The following is an 18,834-nucleotide window of genomic DNA, read 5'->3' as shown; positions in this document are numbered from 1 at the left end:
CGGGAAAGGCTGGGGACCACACGCTGCTGCTCCCTTTGAGCAAAGGGCAAGTTTCCATGATGCCCTTCAGACTGGGGAGTGAGTGAGGGTGGTCTTGAGGAATTAAAATAATTCCCGGGACCTGGAAGCAGTGAGTGTGTATACCTTCTGGATTAAGTTTGGGACAGCATATGCTGTCTCTCTGTCTTGCCAGGGCTTTCAACAGGGTTGTCTGATCATAAGACAAAGTGTCTGTCCTACTGTAGATGCTCAGCCCCACAGGGGAGTCCCACGGGAATACTGCTGAAGCTGGGGCTGCAGGGTCCCTCACTAACCCCTCTCCTCCTGCTGTTCTTGGATCTTCCAGAGTCCGGCTCCATGACCTCCGCAGCGACAAAATTGCCCTGTCACTGTCTGCCCATCAGCTGGGGGTGTCCGCAGTCCAGATGGATGACTGGAAGATTGTCAGTGGGGGAGAGGAGGGGCTGGTGTCTGTGTGGGATTACCGCATGGACCAGAAGCTATGGGAGGTGCACTCCAGGTAAGCGCTGCTGGCTCCTCGTGTGTGTGTGTGTGTGTGTGTGTGTGTGTGGACTGGGGTTGCTGGAGTGGTTCCCAGGCCACCTGTGCCCACGCTGCTACCTTCCTAAAAGCAACTTTGAAGGAGAGGAGACCTAGACTTGGAAAGACCAACTCTGAGACCTCAGCTCCTCTCTCTTCCCCATTATTATTGCCCTGAGGAGCACATGGCCTCACTGAGTATCCTGGATTCTGAGGGTGGAGTGAACGTTTCACAACTGTGCTGATCACTGTAGATTCTTTCAGGAAAAGGAGGAAGTCAGCTTGGTGAAACTACTTTCCAGTGTGTGGCTTGCACCTTCCTTCACTATGAAGAAGAGCATGTGGTGTGCAAGTTAAATGAACGCCGGCCAAGGGGAGAGCTCATCTTGCCTTGAGCAGGAGAGGCTCTGTGACTGGTGACTACTGGTAGAATTGTTTGTGTGAGCCTGCCTCAATTCTGAATTTAGAAGCAGCCTGGAACTCCTACCAGCTCATGTGCTTTCAGTAGGAGAGTCAGCCCAGAGTCCTGTCTAGCTGAGATTTGGCCCTTCTGTGAAGGTGCTCAGTGTGAGACTATGACAGATGCAACTCTCCCACTCCAGATGCAAAATCAAGACCGCTCTGCCTTCATTAAGTGCAGAGTCGATGGCTTTGCAAACACTCCCAAAAGTAGCGAAGTGAAATTTGTTTCTTGGCCTGCAGGGTGGTGAATTCTTTGGCCAGCAGTTTTTATCGAACCAGAATCCACACCTACCCTTCCTTAGCTTTCATGGTGATGCGCCATGGTGCCACCAGGTGGCGCCAAAGGGCAACTCAAACTCCCACACTAGACTCCAACAGCGTTTGCCCAAATTTTCAGGAAAGCCAGTGTTGCTGGTAAAGAGCAGATTCTCTGCGCCTCCAGGACAGCGCCATCCTTTCTGGGCTTCTCTAGTGGCTTAGGCAGACTTCCCACACACCCAGAAGATCTTTTTCCCCACTTGAGGGAGGCCCAGGAAGTAAAGCCTTCTCTTGTAAGGCCATCTCCCAAGCCTTATTCCAGCTACTGTCTGACCACCTACCCATCCTCAGCCTGCCTTCCCTCACCAAGTCCCTCTCCTTTATGCACCTCCCGTATCCTCCATCCAGAAGACCTGTTACTGCTGCAGGCCTCCTCCCTGGTGGCCTCACTCAACCCACTTGAGGTGGCATGGAACTCCTTCCTGCAGAGGTGAGGTGGGCACCTTACCTTCTTGGCTGGCTGGTTTTGAGCCTCTGAAGGCAACAGACTTCACTCTCTGTTGTCCCTGGCTCACATGACGTCAGTTGTAGCCGTCACTTCAGGACTGGGGCCTTACTCAGGTGGCTTGTTGAGTCTGTATGCCATGTTGCAGGTTTGTCTCAAGCTGAACCACCTTATACCCCAAACGCACCAACTTGCTGAAGGAAGCAGTCTGCTGGGATGTACAGAGGGTGTCAGAGAAGGAGGGGCCTTGCTCGTGCCTGCTTTGGGAGCTGAGGCTGGCCTCCAGTTCCTTCTCCATAGTGGAAAGTATGCCTGGAAGCTGTGCTATGCACAGCTGGTGCAGGCCACGCTCCAGCCTTACAGGGTTCTTCCCCACTGCTCCAGGCACCCTGTGCGGCACGTCTCCTTCAACAGCCACAGCCTCATCACTGCCAACGTGCCCTACGAGAAGGTGGTGCGGAACTCCGACCTGGACAACTTTGCCTGTCACAGGAGGTCAGTGAGGGCTTGGACACACCCTGAGGCATGCTTAGCATGGTTTCGTCAGTACCTCCCACCCCGCCCCCACTCCATCCTAGTCACATGCTCCTCTCAGAGTATCAACAATGGGCCCTGGTTTTTGTAGAGCTAGGGAACACAGTGGCTGCTATAGACCAGAAGCAGCTGTTGAGTGTCTGTCTGGAGCATCCTGCAGCTGCTCCTGCCATCCGGGGCAGAGCAGGGCACGGTGTCAGCTGGACAGCGAGGCTGGGCCTCAGTGTGTGCATAGCTGGCATTGTGTGCTCAAGGCACACTCTCACAGTGGAGGGCTAGCCTAGGCTGTGCATGCCCCTTGCCGCAGCAGCCTTGCTGACTGGTGCTTGTCTGTACTTCCTCTAGACATCGTGGCCTGATCCGTGCCTATGAGTTTGCAGTGGACCAACTGGCCTTTCAGAGCTCTCTTCCTGTCTGCCGCTTACCCTGTGACACCATGGCTGGGTATAGCTATGACCTAGCACTGTCTTTCCCCTGTGATTAGGGCGTTACCTCATGGAGATGTGGGAAGGGCCAGTCTTACAAGTGTTAGACCTGCAGGGATCCTCTGCAGCACAAAGTGGAAGCCTGGGGACAGTGCCCCCTCCCAGGTGGCCTGTGGCCACCAGCCTTGCTGCCTCTGGAGCCGCCTTACAGAGTCTGCTCCCACCTAGGGCTTTGGGGGTACCCGCTGATGACTCTGAGTTAACCTTTCCCAAAGCGCTCCTCCACAGCAGCCAGCGCCAGGAGAGACACCCCTCCCTCCATCCATATACTACTCTCCTGTGTATGTTGCTGAGGGTGGAGCCAGAGCTTCACACAGGCAGGCAAGCACTCAAGAGTGGCCTCCTGACCCCACCCCGGCCCCTTACCTGTGTGAGGACTGCTCCATTTCACTTGCTGCTCTACGTTACCAAGGAAACAGCCCTCCTTCACTGGGGAGGAGAGGGCCACTCCATAGGGGTGGGCGGAGCCTGGCTGGTGTCACCTCTTCCCTCAGCACCCCAAAAGCAGCAGCAGTCAGTGCTCTCGACAGACACTCACTCTGCCTGCAGAATGGCACAGGCACATCCACACACAGTGGCCAGGAGACCCAGTCAGTGAAAACATTTGGGCACAGACACGAGGAGCTCTTCAGAATTCCTGTGGACCAGGCACCTAACCCTGTACAGAGATCCACACATCAGGCAGAGTCCCTATCCCAGCCAATACCAGCTCAGAAAAGGTGCTAGAGGGGTTGAGAGGGCTTGCATCTCTAGAGGGAGGGAAGTGGACCCGCCTCTAAGCCAGAGTAATACTGAGAGCAGCAGCTCCCCCCCCTCCAACCCCCCCTGCAGCAGAGCGCTCACTGTACTCTGGCCTTGTTTCCCAGGGCTGGGCATGGAACCTGGGGCCTCGTGTGGGCTAGGTAAGTCTGCCACTGAGACACTACCTGGCTTTGTGGCATGAGGGTTTCTCAGTTTAAGACAGCCAGAGGCCTCAGACATCCAGGGTCTAGCAGGACAGGCACACAGAGCCAGCTGCAACTGAGCAAGGCCTCCTTGCAGGCCCCTCCCTCCCGGGGAGGACTTTGAGCCACACTGCAGAGTGCCAGCAGGCAGCAGCTCCCTCGTGCTGGGCTGATGGCCCCTGCTGGCTTGGTCTTTAGGTCTTCTCAAACTTTCCCGGGCGGCAGCTGGGCCACAGGGAAACTTAACTTCTCAGTCAGCACCATTGAAGAGCTTAGGGAGCAGGTGCAGAGGTGACTGGAGTGAAGAGAGCGGCATGGCCGACAGCTAGGGTAGCTTCAAGCATCCCTGCCCCTGCCCCTGCCCCATTAGGAAAAGCACTTGGGGACACAGTTCCTCACACAGCAGCTCTGGGTGTTCTGTCAGCTTATCCTCCTGGGAGGACCCCCACCTCTCCCCGCCAGCAGCAGACCTACCCAGAGATCTGTCCCCACAGACTTCCGGGGTTGCTGCCGCTGCACCCACTAACAAGGTAGGGGACAAGTGGTCTCCCTTAGCTGCCTTGAAAGCCAGGAGGCATCAGGATACACCCCTGGGAACCCGCAGCTTGCCGTTTGCCTTACGCGGCCATGTCTGCTCTGTTATTAAAGGTTCTGAACTCACCCGTGGCCTCATTCTCTGCGCCTTCAAGGATGCACAGTGCTGACCCCTGGCTGCTTGTTAAGCCTTCCTCCATGGTTTATCATCACGTGACCGCATACAGGGCAGGGTCTGGGGAGAGTGTGGTCATCGTAGGCTGGGCTTGCTGCTGTTGTAACTGAGCTGGTTGTCCATGCAGACCATGAGCAGCCTTGCTTCTCCTGAGGCCCAGACAGCAGTTCCCATGAAAAGATGGTCTCAGGTTTCAGCTGAGCAACAGAATTACCAAGCTTTCCCAGCAGTGGAGTTTCCATTCTTCCTGAACTGGAAAGCCCACAGACAACCCCAGGACGAAGTGCTTAGTCCTCCCCCCCAGGCTCACAGCCCCTCCAGGAGAGGGTGGCACGCCCTGGTCCTCTTGTTAATGGCAGTGGCAGCACCACGAGTTGTGAACCACCTTCCCTGGTAAGGGCCTTTCAGGTGATAATGGCCCCAAGATAGTGGCTCAGACAGAGACACTGCTCCTCGTGAGCTCTTGCTTAAAGTAGCAGATGGCATGGGCTGTGGCATTGTGGCCACACATCCAGGCCAGATGGTTACCTGGCTACTGTGGCAGGCCTGTGGCGACTTGGCCAGCCCAGCCTGTGTGTGCCGTGGCAGATTCCCTCCTGGGCACCAGCCTGCCTCTGATGTTGCCTATTGCTCTGCATTAGGGAACTTCACCCTGGAAAGGGAAAGGAACTCCAGCCCGTGCCCAGCTGAGCCTTGCTGTCATAGCCACCCTTCACAGGACACACCCCTCAACCTCACTGCCCACTGCAGGGGCTGTTGGAGTGCCACCATTTCCCTGTGGAGACAAGCCTGCCCCTTGCTGACTTGGCATCACGGTTGCCACCCTGCCCTAGTCAGGGTTTTGAGCCCTCCTTTGGCTGTGTTCCTGCACCAAGTCCCGCTGGCATTTAGCCAGCCCATAACACAGGCAGACAAAGGTGCTGCTGATGCCATGGAAAGTGGCCTGGTTCCAGCACAGGCTCTTCAAGGTCATGGCATGCGAGGACAGCCTTTACAGCAGGTGTTTGCCAAACCTCAGCGTGACCTGCACTTCTGCCTCTCCGTCCACCCTCTTGGGCAACTTCCAGCTCAGCGGACCTTAGCCTGGTCAACTGCAGGCAGATGGGGACAGGATTCAGGGTCAGACTCAAGGGTCTGCCCTCAGCCGTTAGCACAACCCACACATGTGGGAACCAGAGCCCAGTAGTTTTGTTCAAGTGTTAAAGAACCTGCTTCCCCACAAGGGATCAGTGTTCTGGTATAAGCTCCACCTCAGCCCCTGGCATCCATATATCCAAAGAGTCTGGAGTGTTCTGGTGGAAGTTCCACCTCAATACCCCTCCCCCATCTCTCTCTCTCCCTCCCCTGCCCCATCCCAGAAACAGGGCTCCTCCCCAGAGATGCTCAAGATCACTCCCACAGGGTATTTAAACTGCCCCCCAAAAAGCAGTTTGGTCACTCTTGGGGGAGGGCAGAAAATCATCCAGGAGCATTTTACCCATTAAATGTGGGCTTTTTCTAATTCAGTTTGATTTGGATTGCTGTGTCAGCGGGGAGGCTTATGGGATGCAGAAACTTTTCAGTCAGAACTGCAAGATGCTCTAGTCTCGCTCTGTCCCTTCCCCATAATTCATTTGTCAGGAGGCTGCAGGTATCCATCAAGACATTTCTGTGATGTTTGCATCACAGAAAACCTTTCAGATTAAACATTTGCCTCAAACCACCACCAAACTTAAAAAAAAAAAAAAGCCAACTTTGTAAGTGGAGCACAGTGACTTCCTCTTGTTATCCCTGTACTCAAGAGGCTGAGATAGGAGGATTTTAAGTTTGAGGCCCTCTCTAGAAACACAAACCAAAGTTGGTAACAGATTGACTGCTGTAGAGTAGAGAGCATATCAGACCTCTGCCCAGCAGCAGACCCAGCTCCGCCCACAGCCCCTGAGCCAGCCCTCCCTCTCATCAGCACCCTCAGACACCTGGCATCAGGTTCCACCCGGTTAGTCACCACAGTCCCTGATGAAGATCACTAACCAGCATGCTTGATGAACTGCACGCACTCACCTGTCCGGAAAGAAATCTCAGCACGTAGCCTGCTTCATGCTGCTGGTTGAGGCGCCTCATCTGGCTCATGTCCTCGGCTGCATTGGAGCAGGGTAGATACCCTGAGCCGTCCTGCAGGTAACAATCCGTCTGCTTCCTCCCTGACCTGCAGAGCACACAGCCCACATGGCAGGACTGCCCAGGGCAATGACCCTCGGCTCCTGTTGCTCCAAGGCCAGAAGCCCCATGAAATACCAAGGAATTAGCCTGCACCCCCTCGAGCAGGTTTGCACCAGTTCATGGTCCTTATCCCACCTGGCTGTGGCAGAGCATGCCGGCAGAGCCGAGTGGTAGTACTCCAGGTAAGTTCTGCAGTGGGAATAAGACACCGGCCGAGCCTGGTCCCAGTGATTGTGAACACACGAGCTTGCTTCAATGCCTGGAGGATTGTGCTCCCAGTGAGTCAATCTCATTTTAATTAGCTGTTTGGATTAGCCGTGCCCAGGGCTTCAAAGACATTAGCAGGCCCTCAGCGGGCAGCACACACAAGCAAGCGCAAGCACGTTTGATGCGCGTCCATCACAGCCTCAGCTTCCCGACTAGAACTCCAGGAAAGGGCCGAGGGAAGGCCATCCATCATTCATGAAGCCATTGTACATTCATGGGCTGCCTTTGTTGAGCAGGACGCACTACTGAAATGGGAGTCTCAGGAAACCAAGGCCCATGAGATGCCAAAGCGATGGCTGCCTACTGAGCTTGCAGCCCCTGCTCACTCACCATGGCAGGGAGCGCCGGCAAGCCCGGGGAGCCAAGTTACAGATGCTCCATGCGTCACGTCCCCAGGCTGACCTGCTGGCCTTCTAGAAGCCTAGTGCTAGAAATCTAGAGGCCCCCGAGTTGATGGGTGGAGTGGGGGCACCATTGTAGGGTTCTCCCTGAAGCTGGCAGGGTCTGCTTGGCTCTGAGCAGGGAGGCTGGAGCCCCTACATCTGTTCCTGCCTGCTGCTTTGTCAGGCCTTTGCCAGACAGAGGACCTGCGTTCAGAGGCACAGCCCTGGCAATGCCTACGGACCTCTGTCTTCACCAGTCCAGAGATGAGCAGTTGGTGATGGGTGTGGTCCAGCATCAGTCACAGGCCCAACACATGGAGGCCAGCCCTGCCTGCCAAGTTCTTGCTCAGAGCACCTGCAGACCCCTCAGCTCCTCACTTACTAATGTGATACAGTATAGCAACCAAACTAGCCACCCCCCACGCTCGCTCTCACACACAGACACACACAACAGCGGTCCTAACACAGTCCCCTGAGCATAGTCTCTGCATGTCCCTATAATTGGTCACTCAGTGTTGTGCTTTTAAACATAAAATACTAATTTGACAAATGTGAACCTGGGACTCCCTTATGTGTCATTGAGTTACCGTCCCCCACCCTGTATGTGTTAAGTAGAACACTTGTTGAGGAGAAGACTAACTCAGCACTTGGAACCTACTCAGACAGCTCGCTCGGGGACAGCAGCATGAAGGGACCTATAGAAGAAGCCATTCAATCTGGCACATCACCATGGAGACACAGCCTGCCCTCAGCCGTGACAAGCGCCCACAGGCAGAGAGTAGGCTGCTAGGGTTTGTCCGGGCATGAGTCACCGCCCCAACGACACCACTATCTTATCAAACCGACAAAACTAAAATGCATGTACCAGGCCAGCAGGATGGTGCGGGCAGTAAGAGCATTTGCTGCAAGAGCCTGATCCCCAGAACCCATGTAAAAAGTAATAATAAAATAAAGATGGATGCAGGACTGAAAAGACAGTTTAGTTCCCAGCACATCAGGCTCTCACAACTGCCTAGAACGCCAGCTCCAGGACGTCTGTCTGATGTACTCTCTTTGCTTGGAGCACCCACACTCGTGCACAAACTCACATGGGCATACACACTTTCTTTTTTAAGTTGAATATGGTGGCCCATATCTGTAATCCCAGAGCTCATGCGGAATGGGAGACGGAAACGGGGCAGCTGCCCAGAGTCCTGGGAGCCAGCTGGCCTGGGGTACACAGCACACAGATGGGGAGAGGCCCTGCCTCCACGGGGTGGAAGGAAGAACTGACTCCCATTGTCCTCTGACCTCCAAATACCCCATGGCGTGTGTGCACCCATGCTCACACATCGCTCGAACTAGTAACAACCAAAACTTAAAGTGTAAGCATGGGAGCTGGAGGGGAGGCTCGGTGCTAAGCACACTTGTGCCATCATGAGAACCAGAGTTTGGATACTGGCACCCACATAACAAGCCAGGTGCCCTTCCAGCACCTCTGACTCCAGCTTCAAAGGACTGAGCCCCTCTTCTAGCCCACATGCACTCCCACGCATACACAAGTAACAAAAATGCAGAGAAAAACAAAAACATCTGTAGCCACATTCACCTACACATGCATGATGAGGATCTGGAAGGAAACAACGGGATGGAGTGAAGACACCTTCTGTGGCCCCTTAGAACCTGGGACTACACAAACGAGACCGAGGATACTCACTCTTGAGAATGTGAACAAGAAGCCTAACTAAGCATGCCAACAGCAGCAGGTGCCAGCCTCCCAGAGAACTTTCTGGAGTCTAGGAAGACTCCACAAGCCATCCTGAAACAGACTGACCTGGAGAGCAAACGCCAGCCAGCCATGTGCCATGAGGGCAGCAGCCAGGACAGTACAGTCACAGGTGGTCTCACCACCAGACACTCTACTGGCCCCACCCCGCCCCCACCGGTCCTGAAATGAGAGGTGACAAGCAGAGCTGGCCGAGCTCCTTACCTGCAATAGGCACTTCAGGTCTTCACTGCTCCCTGTGCTGGGAACTGGGGTGTCCTGGGCTTGCAGCTGGATCCATGGCATCAGGAGGAACTGTGGCATCCCCGGTTGCAGGTATCCACCATCAGGAGCTGGCGTCAGCAGCCAACCAGCCATGATGGCGCTGAGAGAATGCCCCCATCACCCACCGCCCAGGAAGCTTGCCCAAACAGACAGGCTCTTCCAGGCTTCCCCTGGGTGGAGACCGCAGGTCGATGCCCAATCCTTCAAAGAGAAAACAGATGGCACACAGGAACAGACAGACAGGACATCCATCGGTCCTTCCTCACCAATCTGCCCACTCCTCAGAATCAGCCTCGTGTCAACAAGGCCTGGGTTCCTTTAAGGGATGTGACGGACAGACGGGGGTGTCAGGTTCTTTAGGAAACCTTTATTGTCATCATTAGAGATAAAAACAACGGAGTCCCACACCACACTCCTCCAGAAGGACAAGCGAAGGGAGGGGCACGGAGTGTCAACAGCAGCTTAGGCAAAGGGCGGAACCACAGGCCTCGGCCTCTTCCAGCTTCCCACCACCCCCTCCCTTGCGCCGTCCGTGGCGGCAGGTCAGTGGCAGAGGGCGATGGTCTCCATATTGAGGAAGCGGATGTGCATCTTGGTTTCGATGTCTATCCCTTGCCAGATCTGGAACGGAGGGAGTGGCATCAGGAGGCACCCCACCACTGCCTGACACCTGCCCAAGCCGGGTCCTCGGCCTTCCCACCCCCTTCTGAGCCCCACCAACTGAGCCACCTGGCCAATGAGAAGCGGGATGGGTTCCAAGGCTGTGAGCTAAGCGAGGGACAACTCCCAGCTCTCTCTTCCGGTTACTCTGGTTCTTGCCGAGATGGTCACCATGGCAAGTTAGGATGAAGTCCTGAATCCAAGCTCCACCATGGGTGGGCTCTTCAATCTCACCCACACCCCACAACGGGCTCAGTTCCATGCCAACGACAGCCTCCTTTTCCTTAGTGTCATTCCAGGGTTGCCCCTCCATGCCTCCCCCTTTCCAGACTCAGATAAGGTCAGCCTCATCCAAGGAGCACTAATGTAAACTACATGGCGGGCTCCATTAGATAGCATCATTAAATAACCCACCAGCGTGGTCGCCATAACCTCTGTGGAATAGGGGTCCAGCTGCTCAGATACACTTGTGCTCAGGTAGAGCAATCTGTATCGAGTGACACTGCTGTAGACTGTCAACCCTGGCCAGTTAGGGCCTGGACATTCAGTTCACAAGACCATTTACAAGACAAAGCCTTGTCCCTCCCAAGATCACCCTCTCCCATTCCTTGGCAATTAACAATTAGGTGGGGGGCGCACGTGGGGAGTCAGGATGAGAGCAGGGACAGAGGGACAGAGGAACCTAACATAGGCAGGTGGCGTGTCTCCCTCTGATGTTGGGGTGCCACACTGCCAAGCTGTCATCCAGCATCTATAGAGGTGCCCCGATGGGCTTCCTGGGGTGAGGCAGGCCTTGGAGCTAGGCTTCCCACTGTCCCCTGCACTGGTCCTGTGGGGACATGGAAAGAGTTCCATTTCACATTGAGCAGCCCCAACGGTTGGGAGTTTGAGATGTTCTCTGAGAAAGATCCCCGACTCCATGACAAATTCAGCTAAGTTCTGGGAGCGGGCACAGTCACTGGGGGCCCCAGGAAAGGACAAAGAAGGGGAGCTAACTTCTGAAGAACCATGGAGAAAGCCTCAGGATTGGTTTGCCACACCAAGACTCTTATTCCGGTCCAGGCTGGCTTTGAACTCCAGATGCCCCTGCCTCAGCCTCCCAAGTGCTAAGATCGCACTCAGGGTGCCACCATACCTCGCTCAAAGCAACTACGTCCTCTTCCTTGATACTCCTACCCCGTTATTCTGCATGGCGTACCTGGATGAGCAGGTCCCGGTGCAAGCCTGAGCAAACCCACACACCAGCAGCTCCTGATCTCCCTGCCACACCCCTTGTCCAGCCTTGGGTGTGGGCCTCTGACATGATAGGGGTTGTGCTGCCTGTCTGGGGGCCTGCAGTCGGCCTCCCTCGGTTGGGCTGAGGGGCAGACTTAGAGGACAGTGACCAGCCCTGGCTCTGCAAACAGAGGCACCAGGCTCCTTCCAAGTGCCAGCCTTGGCGGGGCCTGCATGCTGGTAAGCTAGACTGGGAGCTCATAGGTCCTCCTGTGTCCCGACCTCTTTGCCCACCTCCATGCCCAGGAGGCCTTGGAGAGATGATTTTAGTATTCTTCCTGCTTCCAGATAACTTAGTCGTCGAAGCAGCCAGGAGCCAATCTTAACTCCCAGCCCTAGAATGTTTGTGACAGTAAAGGCTGCCCACCAGATGGGTGCAGATGCCATCACAAGAGGGAGGACAGGCGAGTGGGTAGCCACTTAAAACTCCTATCAGGACACACTAAAGAGGCAGGACTCAGTAGTGTGTGGTCTACTCCAGTCTGCTTGCAGAATGCTGGTGTCTGTCCAGGTGCAGGCAGTTTCCAGAATCTTCCAGAATCCCTGCTGTACTGTGAAAAGCAACTGCTCCTAGGAAGGGCGCCAGTGTCCAGAGGGAGAGAAATTGACTTCTCCCATTTACCTGTGCACTGCTGAGGTCAGGAACCACACAGTGACACTACCCTTTCCACAAAGCCAAGGGAATCAGTTTATATGGTTTCCAAGGCCGCGTTATAGAACAGCACTGGTGGGCACTTGGGAATCTGCCTACAGCCACAGCTCCACAAAGTCCTCATGGTGTCCTGGAACCCTTATGCCCAGGCCCTTCCATCGTTTCCCCCTGGCACCCACCTTCAGGAAGTCCTCAAAGGTGATCCCCTCGTACACCTGGTCTGGTTCCTGAGGACGAGATTGTAGAGGGAGTGAGTGGCCAAGGTTTCACCCAGGTCACCTCCTCCAAACACCCAGAGCACAGACAGTCTCCTGGAACCCCAACAGTGACTGAGGCTTCATCCCAGTAGGGTCCCCCAGGAGGGTGTGGGGGATCGTGAACCCCCAGGCATGGGCCCTCCTTCCCAATACAACCTACCTCACCCTGTCCCTAAATGTCCAGCCACCAAGATACATCCTACCAGCCTGGGTCCTGTCTCAGCTCCCTCTACTGATAACAGAACTATTCTGGGCTAATCTACGCTCACAGCCCACTAGGGGGAAGGAGAAGGGAATGGAAGTCCCCCTGTGGTCGCCCTTGTACCAATGAGTCACCATGATAACCAGGGAGCAGGGGACAGAGTGTGGCTTCAGTCAGGGCCTAGCATGTTTGACAAAGCAAGTCTCCAGCTGTGTTCTTTCTACCGTAGGGACAGAAGGGACCTACCAGGACAGGCCAGTGGAAAATTGGGAGTTTTTATGACATGTTTTCTGAAACGGAAACCCTAAAAGAGCATTGGCCCTCGCCCCTGAAATGCTGAGCAAGTCTCCAAAACACTCCAGCCAGCATCCCCCTGGGAGGGTGAACACCACTGCAGGACCCCAAAGATCCCTGCTGGGTACTCAGGATCCCCTGCACTGCCCCCAGAGTGCTTTACCAGGATTTGGCCCTTCATGGCTATCAAGCGGCTAACTCTTCTCAGCAGAAAAGAAACAGGAACCCACAAGGAGCGAGTGCCTGCAGCTCCCGGCATGGATGTGGAAGGGGCAGCCCCTCTCTGCCCTTTGGACAGATGTGTGCCGGGGGGGGGAGGTGAACCATGTCCCATCAAGGCTGCCCGGGGAAACTGCAAGTGGAGCTCAGTGGTACAGCCTGAGCTTAGCATGCATGGGGCACTGGGTTCAAATCCCAGACCTCCCAAATACAAGTGACCCAACACATCAAGGCAGCAAAGGCACACATGTGATATGTTCACTGGCACTGGAAAGGGAAAGCCCCCAAGCGTGGTTCCCTACAGGGTAGGGCCTCAAGTGAGCATGGAGAGAGTGACCTTCACCCTCTCCTGATTGTTCCTGGGGGCGAGGGTCAATGTTCTTTTAGGGTTTGCTTCATAAAACATTTCATAAAACCCTCAGTTTTCACTGGCCTGGGCCTGCCCTGTCCCCAGGGGGAGAGAGAAGTGGCCACCCTCTCCTCCAGGGCACCACGCTCCCAGGCTGGGTGAGGAGAGCTAATTATAGACTCGACCCCACTGTGAGGCCAGCAGGAAGGTGGTGCTGGCATGGACAGAAGCTGGGAGATGGCAAGCCCAGGATGGAGCCCAACTTAGCAGCCCCTCCCTCTACCCACCAAGATCCCTGCACAGACATGGTCTAGAGACAGTACTTAGGGAGTCACCGCCCAAGTCAATAAGTAGCTTTGGAAGGGCATCAAAGCAGGGGCGGTGAGAGGCTCTCTGGTCTTTGGTGAGCAGCGTGGTGGGAAGCGTTAACCATCATGGGAAACTGGTGGCCACCCTGATCCACAGCTCAGCCGGAGTTCGGTCTGTCTTGATCTGGCTGATGGACAGCATGGGATCCAGAGGTGGACACACATGCCAGGCTCCCTTGGCTCCGTCACCACCCTACAGGGGCTCTGCACTGGGGAAGTCTCCACTTGTGAGGCAGGCGCCGACTGCCAACAATTTTACTACAGCAAATTATGAAAATCGCCAATTGAAAGTGGAGTGGGATGGGGAGTCATTTAGAGGAGAGAGTAATTAAACCAAATAGGTGTTTGGCTCTGCCCAGGTTACAAGGGGGAGGCCTGTTCTCCACCCGGCCAGAGTCCCTCCCTGAGGGGGTTCACATGCAAAGTGTGGCGGTTTTACTGGGGCCAGTTGCCTGTCTGAGAGAAGCTCAGGTAAACAAGCCAGGAGGGCAGCTCAAGGATCCCCAGTGACAGGCAAGGGGCACAGAGGGCGGGATCCAGCATGGAGTCGCCTCTGCTCTGAAGCTATTGTCAACACCGGTGCAAGGAGACCAGAGCTTGCTGGAAGCCCGGCCGTGGAGGTAGCCTTCTATCCGCCCTAGGTGTTCCCAGTGCTGCTGGGCTGCACCCCACCCTGTAAGAGAGGCCCCCAGCTAGGGAAGATCCCTGCTCCACCCCTCAGCTGCCCCCCAACACCAACAGTCTCCACAAAGGAAAGGTGCTGGGCCTGCTGTCAAGGCCTGAGAAACTCCTACTTCTCTAACTCCTGGGGCCCTGTGCTCCGCCATGCTACCCACAGGGTAAGAGAGGCCATGGTGGCACCACCTAGACTGTGAGCTCTGCTTCTCTGTGTCACACCGCTCTCCAGAGCTGCAGTTTCCCAGGGGCAGGAAGAGCCTGCAATAGGTTCTGACCTCTGCTCCATGCCAGGCCCTCATTAGAGCAGGAGGACACACCTGGCTCCTGCCACCGAGACCTTCAAGAAGCACAGGACTCCAACCGCAGGAAAGGCAACGGGGCCACGGAATGGGAGGATCTGTCGGTGGAGTCCCGCTCTCCGCCCTTCCCTCCCGCTACCCCAAGGGGTGCTCACCATCTGCCCCACGCACACACTGGCCGCCTCCATCATGGCTCCATCTGCGATGGATCGTGCTGACTCCTTCTCGATGTGAGGGTTTCCAGAAAGCAGCTCCTCCACCACCTGCCAGTGGGGCAGACACTTGGTGACCTTGGGTCTCCACGATGGTCCGAGGAGGGGGAGGCGCCAGAAGCCCCAGGCAGGGCCAAGAGAGCATACTTTACATTTCTATATTCTTCCAGGGTGATGCGGCCGTCACTGTCCGAGTCATACATATGGAACAGAACTGCGGGCAGTCGAGGAGGTAGAAGCCAGTTAGGTGAAGGCAGGAGTGGAGCCTGTGTTCCCTTCTCCCTCAGGCTCCTGCTCAGAAGTTACACCAAACTGAACACAAGACACTGTGGCAAGATCCAGATGCCAAAGCCTTAATTAGGGCAGAAAGGCGCAGGCCACAGGACCTAGCTGGGCTCCTCCTAGTGCGGTGCCTTGAGCCAGTGACCTCTCTTAAGCCTTGGTTTCCCATCTATAAAACGGGAGTTGCAGGCATCCCTGCCACCACCACTACGCTTCAGACATGTGACAATGCTGGACATCTCATGAGCACAAAGCCAGTTGGGTGTTTTTTTTTTTTTTAAGATTTATTATGAATACAACATCTGCCTCCATGTGTCCCTGCAGGCCAGCAGAGGGCACCAGGTCTCATTATGGATGGTTGTGAGCCACCATGTGGTTGCTGGGAATTGAACTCAGGACCTTTGGAAGAGTAATCAGTGCTCTTAACCTCTGAACCATCTCTCCAGCCACATTTGGGTGTTATCTTAAAATGACAGGTCCCTTGGCCAGGCAGGGTTGGCACACGCCTTTAATCCCAGCACTCAGGAGGCAGAGGCAGGCGGATCTCTGTGAGTTTGAGGCCAGGCTCCAAAGCAATACAGAGAAACCCTGTCTCTGGGGGAAAAAAGCCAGGTCCAACCACACTGCCCACATCCTGATAACTAGGTGGATCCTGAGGGTGGCAGAAGACTTAGCAGGGCCTGGCTGCCTCTCTCAGCCTTGGCAGCAGCCCACAGAGATGAGGTGCTGAGCGACTGCTCCCCGCCACCCCAGCCCTCCTACACACTCTGCTCTGGCATCTCTCAGGAACCAAATGTCCAAAACCACACAGTTTTCCCGGTCATGATGTCCTAGCCTGACCTTGTGAGATCAGGGTGCCACGGCCCAGTTCACAGGTGGTCTGTCAAGTCCTGTACATGCTAAGACAGGGGTCCTGAACTGGCTCAGACCTGTATTCCTGATTGCATGACCGTCATCGCAGCCCTCAGATGGACTATGTGGAGTGTGGGGACCTCCTGAGCAGCAATACAGGGGACCCAGGAGACAGCCAGCGTAGTTGCTGCCACCAGCCCCTCACATGCACTCCAGTGCTAAACATAGCTGGGTATTTAGAGACTGAGGAGGTGGGGAGGGACGTCAGGAGTCGTGGGAAAGATCACAGTGCTGAGAGGAGACGTGACTCCATGCTGTTGTCCAGCCAGGATAGCCAATAAATGCTTCCCAGAGGTGATGACCTAAAGAGGAACCTCAGGAGAGGGCTACCACAGATGCTCACAGCATGCCATAGGGGAGCAGGTGTGGGGCCCAGGCTCGGAGGCTCCCCAGCCCCGGATACAAGGTTCTGCCTGCTACAGAGGCCTCAGCCCCACAGCCAGCCCTGTTCACAGTCAGCATCCATGCCCAGGTCCACAGTCACAGCTAAGTAGAAGGCCTCGAGTAAAACTCCAGGTCTCTTTAAAGTATGTCACCCCGCTGGACTTGTCAGAAGCTGCTGGACTTGTATGAGGACACTGGGGGACAGCTTAAGAGAGGCCACACCAACATCTGCTGTTGGGGGACTGGTGGTGTAAGGACACAGGCTATGTCCCCGGCTGTCTCCCTCCCTCCCACAACATGGCCTAGCCTCCTGCTCTCAGGAACTCCCGAGTTCTGAGGGCTTGGCACACACATTTCAGCTTCTCCTTTCGGGACAGCTCCACCTGCTCCTCGCCCAGGGTGGTGTCGATGGGCCGGAAGTAGGACATGATAGTCAGGAAGTCCTCGAAGTTGATCTCGTCGGCCAGGCCACTGGGTCCCTTGCGCAGGTTCCTAAGAGGGCAGCAGGGAGAGGGAGGGCCTCAGTACATAAGAAGTATCCCTTGAGATGGCTTGGTGGGTAAAGGTGTCGCTCTGCTGCCAAACCTGCTCACCGCCCCAAGACCACCTGGTAAAAGAGCTGACCCCTATAAACTCCCCCTGACCTCTATACACACGGAATACTATGGAGTGTACACACACACACACACACACACACACACACACACACGACAACATGGCCCTCTGCATGCATGTTCCCAAGAATCCCACCCCGCTGCCTGCCACAGCCCCCCCTTGCAGGGTTCATGGTCCGCCAACTGGGCCCCAGCCTAGCTCAGTTACTCTCCATTAACACCATCAAATGACAGGCCCATCGGTTCGGATCAGAGCCCTCATCATCCATGGATCTCCAGAGCCCCACCAGCTGGGGATGAGGTCGCGCCTTCAGCACCTGAGCCGGTGAGGTGTACCCCCGTCCTTAGCCTTGATCACATGTGGGAGACAAGTCTGACTCTGGCCTCCAGGCCCACGGAAGCCATGAGAAGTCAATGCTGGGCTTGAGGCTGGGGGCAGATCCCAGTGGGCTTGCCCGAGAGCCTGGGTTCCATCCCAGAGTCATGGATAAAATGTATAGAGCCGGTCTAGGAGATACTCAGTAGGTGAGGTGCTTGTCAGGCAAGCATGACTGGGTTTGGTTGTGGTGTGTGCCAGTAATACCACTTCTGGGGAGGTGGAGGCAGGAGGATCCCTGGAGCTCCTTTGGCCAACCTAACCAAATGGACAAGCTCTAGGCCAGTGAGAAGTCCTGTCTCAGCACAAGGGCAGTACCTAAGAATACCAGCTAAGATTGTCTTCTGGCCTCCACAAGCACACATACATACATGTACACCTGCATGCATGAACATGTGCACACTACATACATGTACATCTACATACACAAATGTGCACATACACATATGTGTATGCCTACATACATGAACATGTGCATACACACATGGACACCTGCATACATGAACTTGTGCACACATAACAAACGTAAAGAAACAAAACCCAAAGCAGCTGCTAACTTTGGAGTCATTTGTTACACAGCCAGCAATGACTAACAGACGTGGAGGGACTCAGGAGAGCTGAGCATTTTGGGATATCTGTATACCGTGTGAAGCTGAACTGCTCTGATTGGTGTAATAAAATGCTGACCGGCCAATGGCTAGGCGGGAGGTAGAGGTGGGATTTCCAAGGAGCGAGAGGGAGAGGAGGAGCTATCTAGGACGCAGCATGGGCAGTACTGACTAGGCGGGAGGCAGAGGTGGGATTTCCAAGGAGGGAGAGGGAGAGGAGGAGATATCTAGGACACAGCAAGATGAGGCCATGAGCCACTCATCAAAAACGTAGATTAAAATAAATGGGTTCATTTAAGTTCTGAGAGCTGGTGGGCAAGCCTAAGCTATAGGCTGGGCTTTCATAAGGCTGGCAGGGCAGAGAAAGATTCCTGACAACCCAGGATCCCTCCCCCATTCTGTGTTTCATAATGGAAGAGGCGTCCCCCCCTCAGCCTGCCCAGGGGAGGGTGCTCACCTGTTGTCGAAGAAGGCACGAACGATTTTGGATCGGATTGGGTTGAGCTCCAGGTCAGGGACATTGTTGAAGTTCTCCTTGCTGTATTCCAGGATGCACAGGAGAGAAAGTTCCAAGAGAGTGGTCATCAGTGGCATGGGACACATGCAGTGTGGTGCCACTTTGTCCCCAACAGCCCCACCCTCTCCCCTCAGGCCTCTTGCCTACAGATTGGTGGAGGGTGAGAAGAATGAGGGAGCCTGTCACTTGGAAGAACCCAAGAGGTGGGTGGGACTCTCGCACTCATGCACAGAGACAAGATCCGCGGAGATGAGGCGGGGAAACCTTGGGGTGACTTATCTGGGCTCCCAGCAGTAAGACACTGGCTGAAAGGGCTGAAAGGGAATGGGGTGTCTGAGAGTTTCAGGACCTGACACCTCCT

At 55.2% G+C, this 18,834-nt stretch overlaps 2 protein-coding genes across 5 annotated transcripts in view; one reads left to right on the top strand and one right to left on the bottom strand.

Moving 5' to 3' along the window:
* Positions 1 to 4,388, top strand: part of Fbxw8 (F-box and WD repeat domain containing 8) — a 97,700-nt gene extending 93,312 nt beyond the window's left edge. Inside the window, exons 9-11 of the mRNA XM_005078994.4 lie at positions 347 to 520; positions 2,150 to 2,260; positions 2,645 to 4,388. Of these exons, the coding sequence (XP_005079051.1) occupies positions 347 to 520; positions 2,150 to 2,260; positions 2,645 to 2,783 (424 nt within the window). The 3' untranslated portion in view covers positions 2,784 to 4,388. The remainder of the gene's footprint in view (positions 1 to 346; positions 521 to 2,149; positions 2,261 to 2,644) is intronic.
* Positions 4,389 to 9,662: 5,274 nt separating this feature from the next.
* Positions 9,663 to 18,834, bottom strand: part of Tesc (tescalcin) — a 31,804-nt gene continuing 22,632 nt past the window's right edge. For 2 of the 4 annotated variants that reach the window (XM_005078992.4, XM_040731697.1), the window contains exons 3-8: positions 18,414 to 18,494; positions 16,711 to 16,850; positions 14,933 to 14,994; positions 14,724 to 14,831; positions 12,082 to 12,129; positions 9,663 to 9,936 (exon numbers count right to left, since the gene is read on the bottom strand). In XM_005078992.4, the coding sequence (XP_005079049.1) occupies positions 9,859 to 9,936; positions 12,082 to 12,129; positions 14,724 to 14,831; positions 14,933 to 14,994; positions 16,711 to 16,850; positions 18,414 to 18,494 (517 nt within the window). In that variant the 3' untranslated portion in view covers positions 9,663 to 9,858. The other 2 variants (XM_040731698.1, XR_005871100.1) reach the window with 2 other exon arrangements.

This window comes from Mesocricetus auratus, unplaced genomic scaffold (genome assembly GCF_017639785.1).
Source record: "Mesocricetus auratus isolate SY011 unplaced genomic scaffold, BCM_Maur_2.0 Super-Scaffold_100025, whole genome shotgun sequence".
Taxonomy (NCBI): domain Eukaryota; kingdom Metazoa; phylum Chordata; class Mammalia; order Rodentia; family Cricetidae; genus Mesocricetus; species Mesocricetus auratus.
The sequence above is the reverse complement of the archived record's forward strand: the minus strand, read 5'-3'. Positions and strand labels throughout refer to the sequence as shown.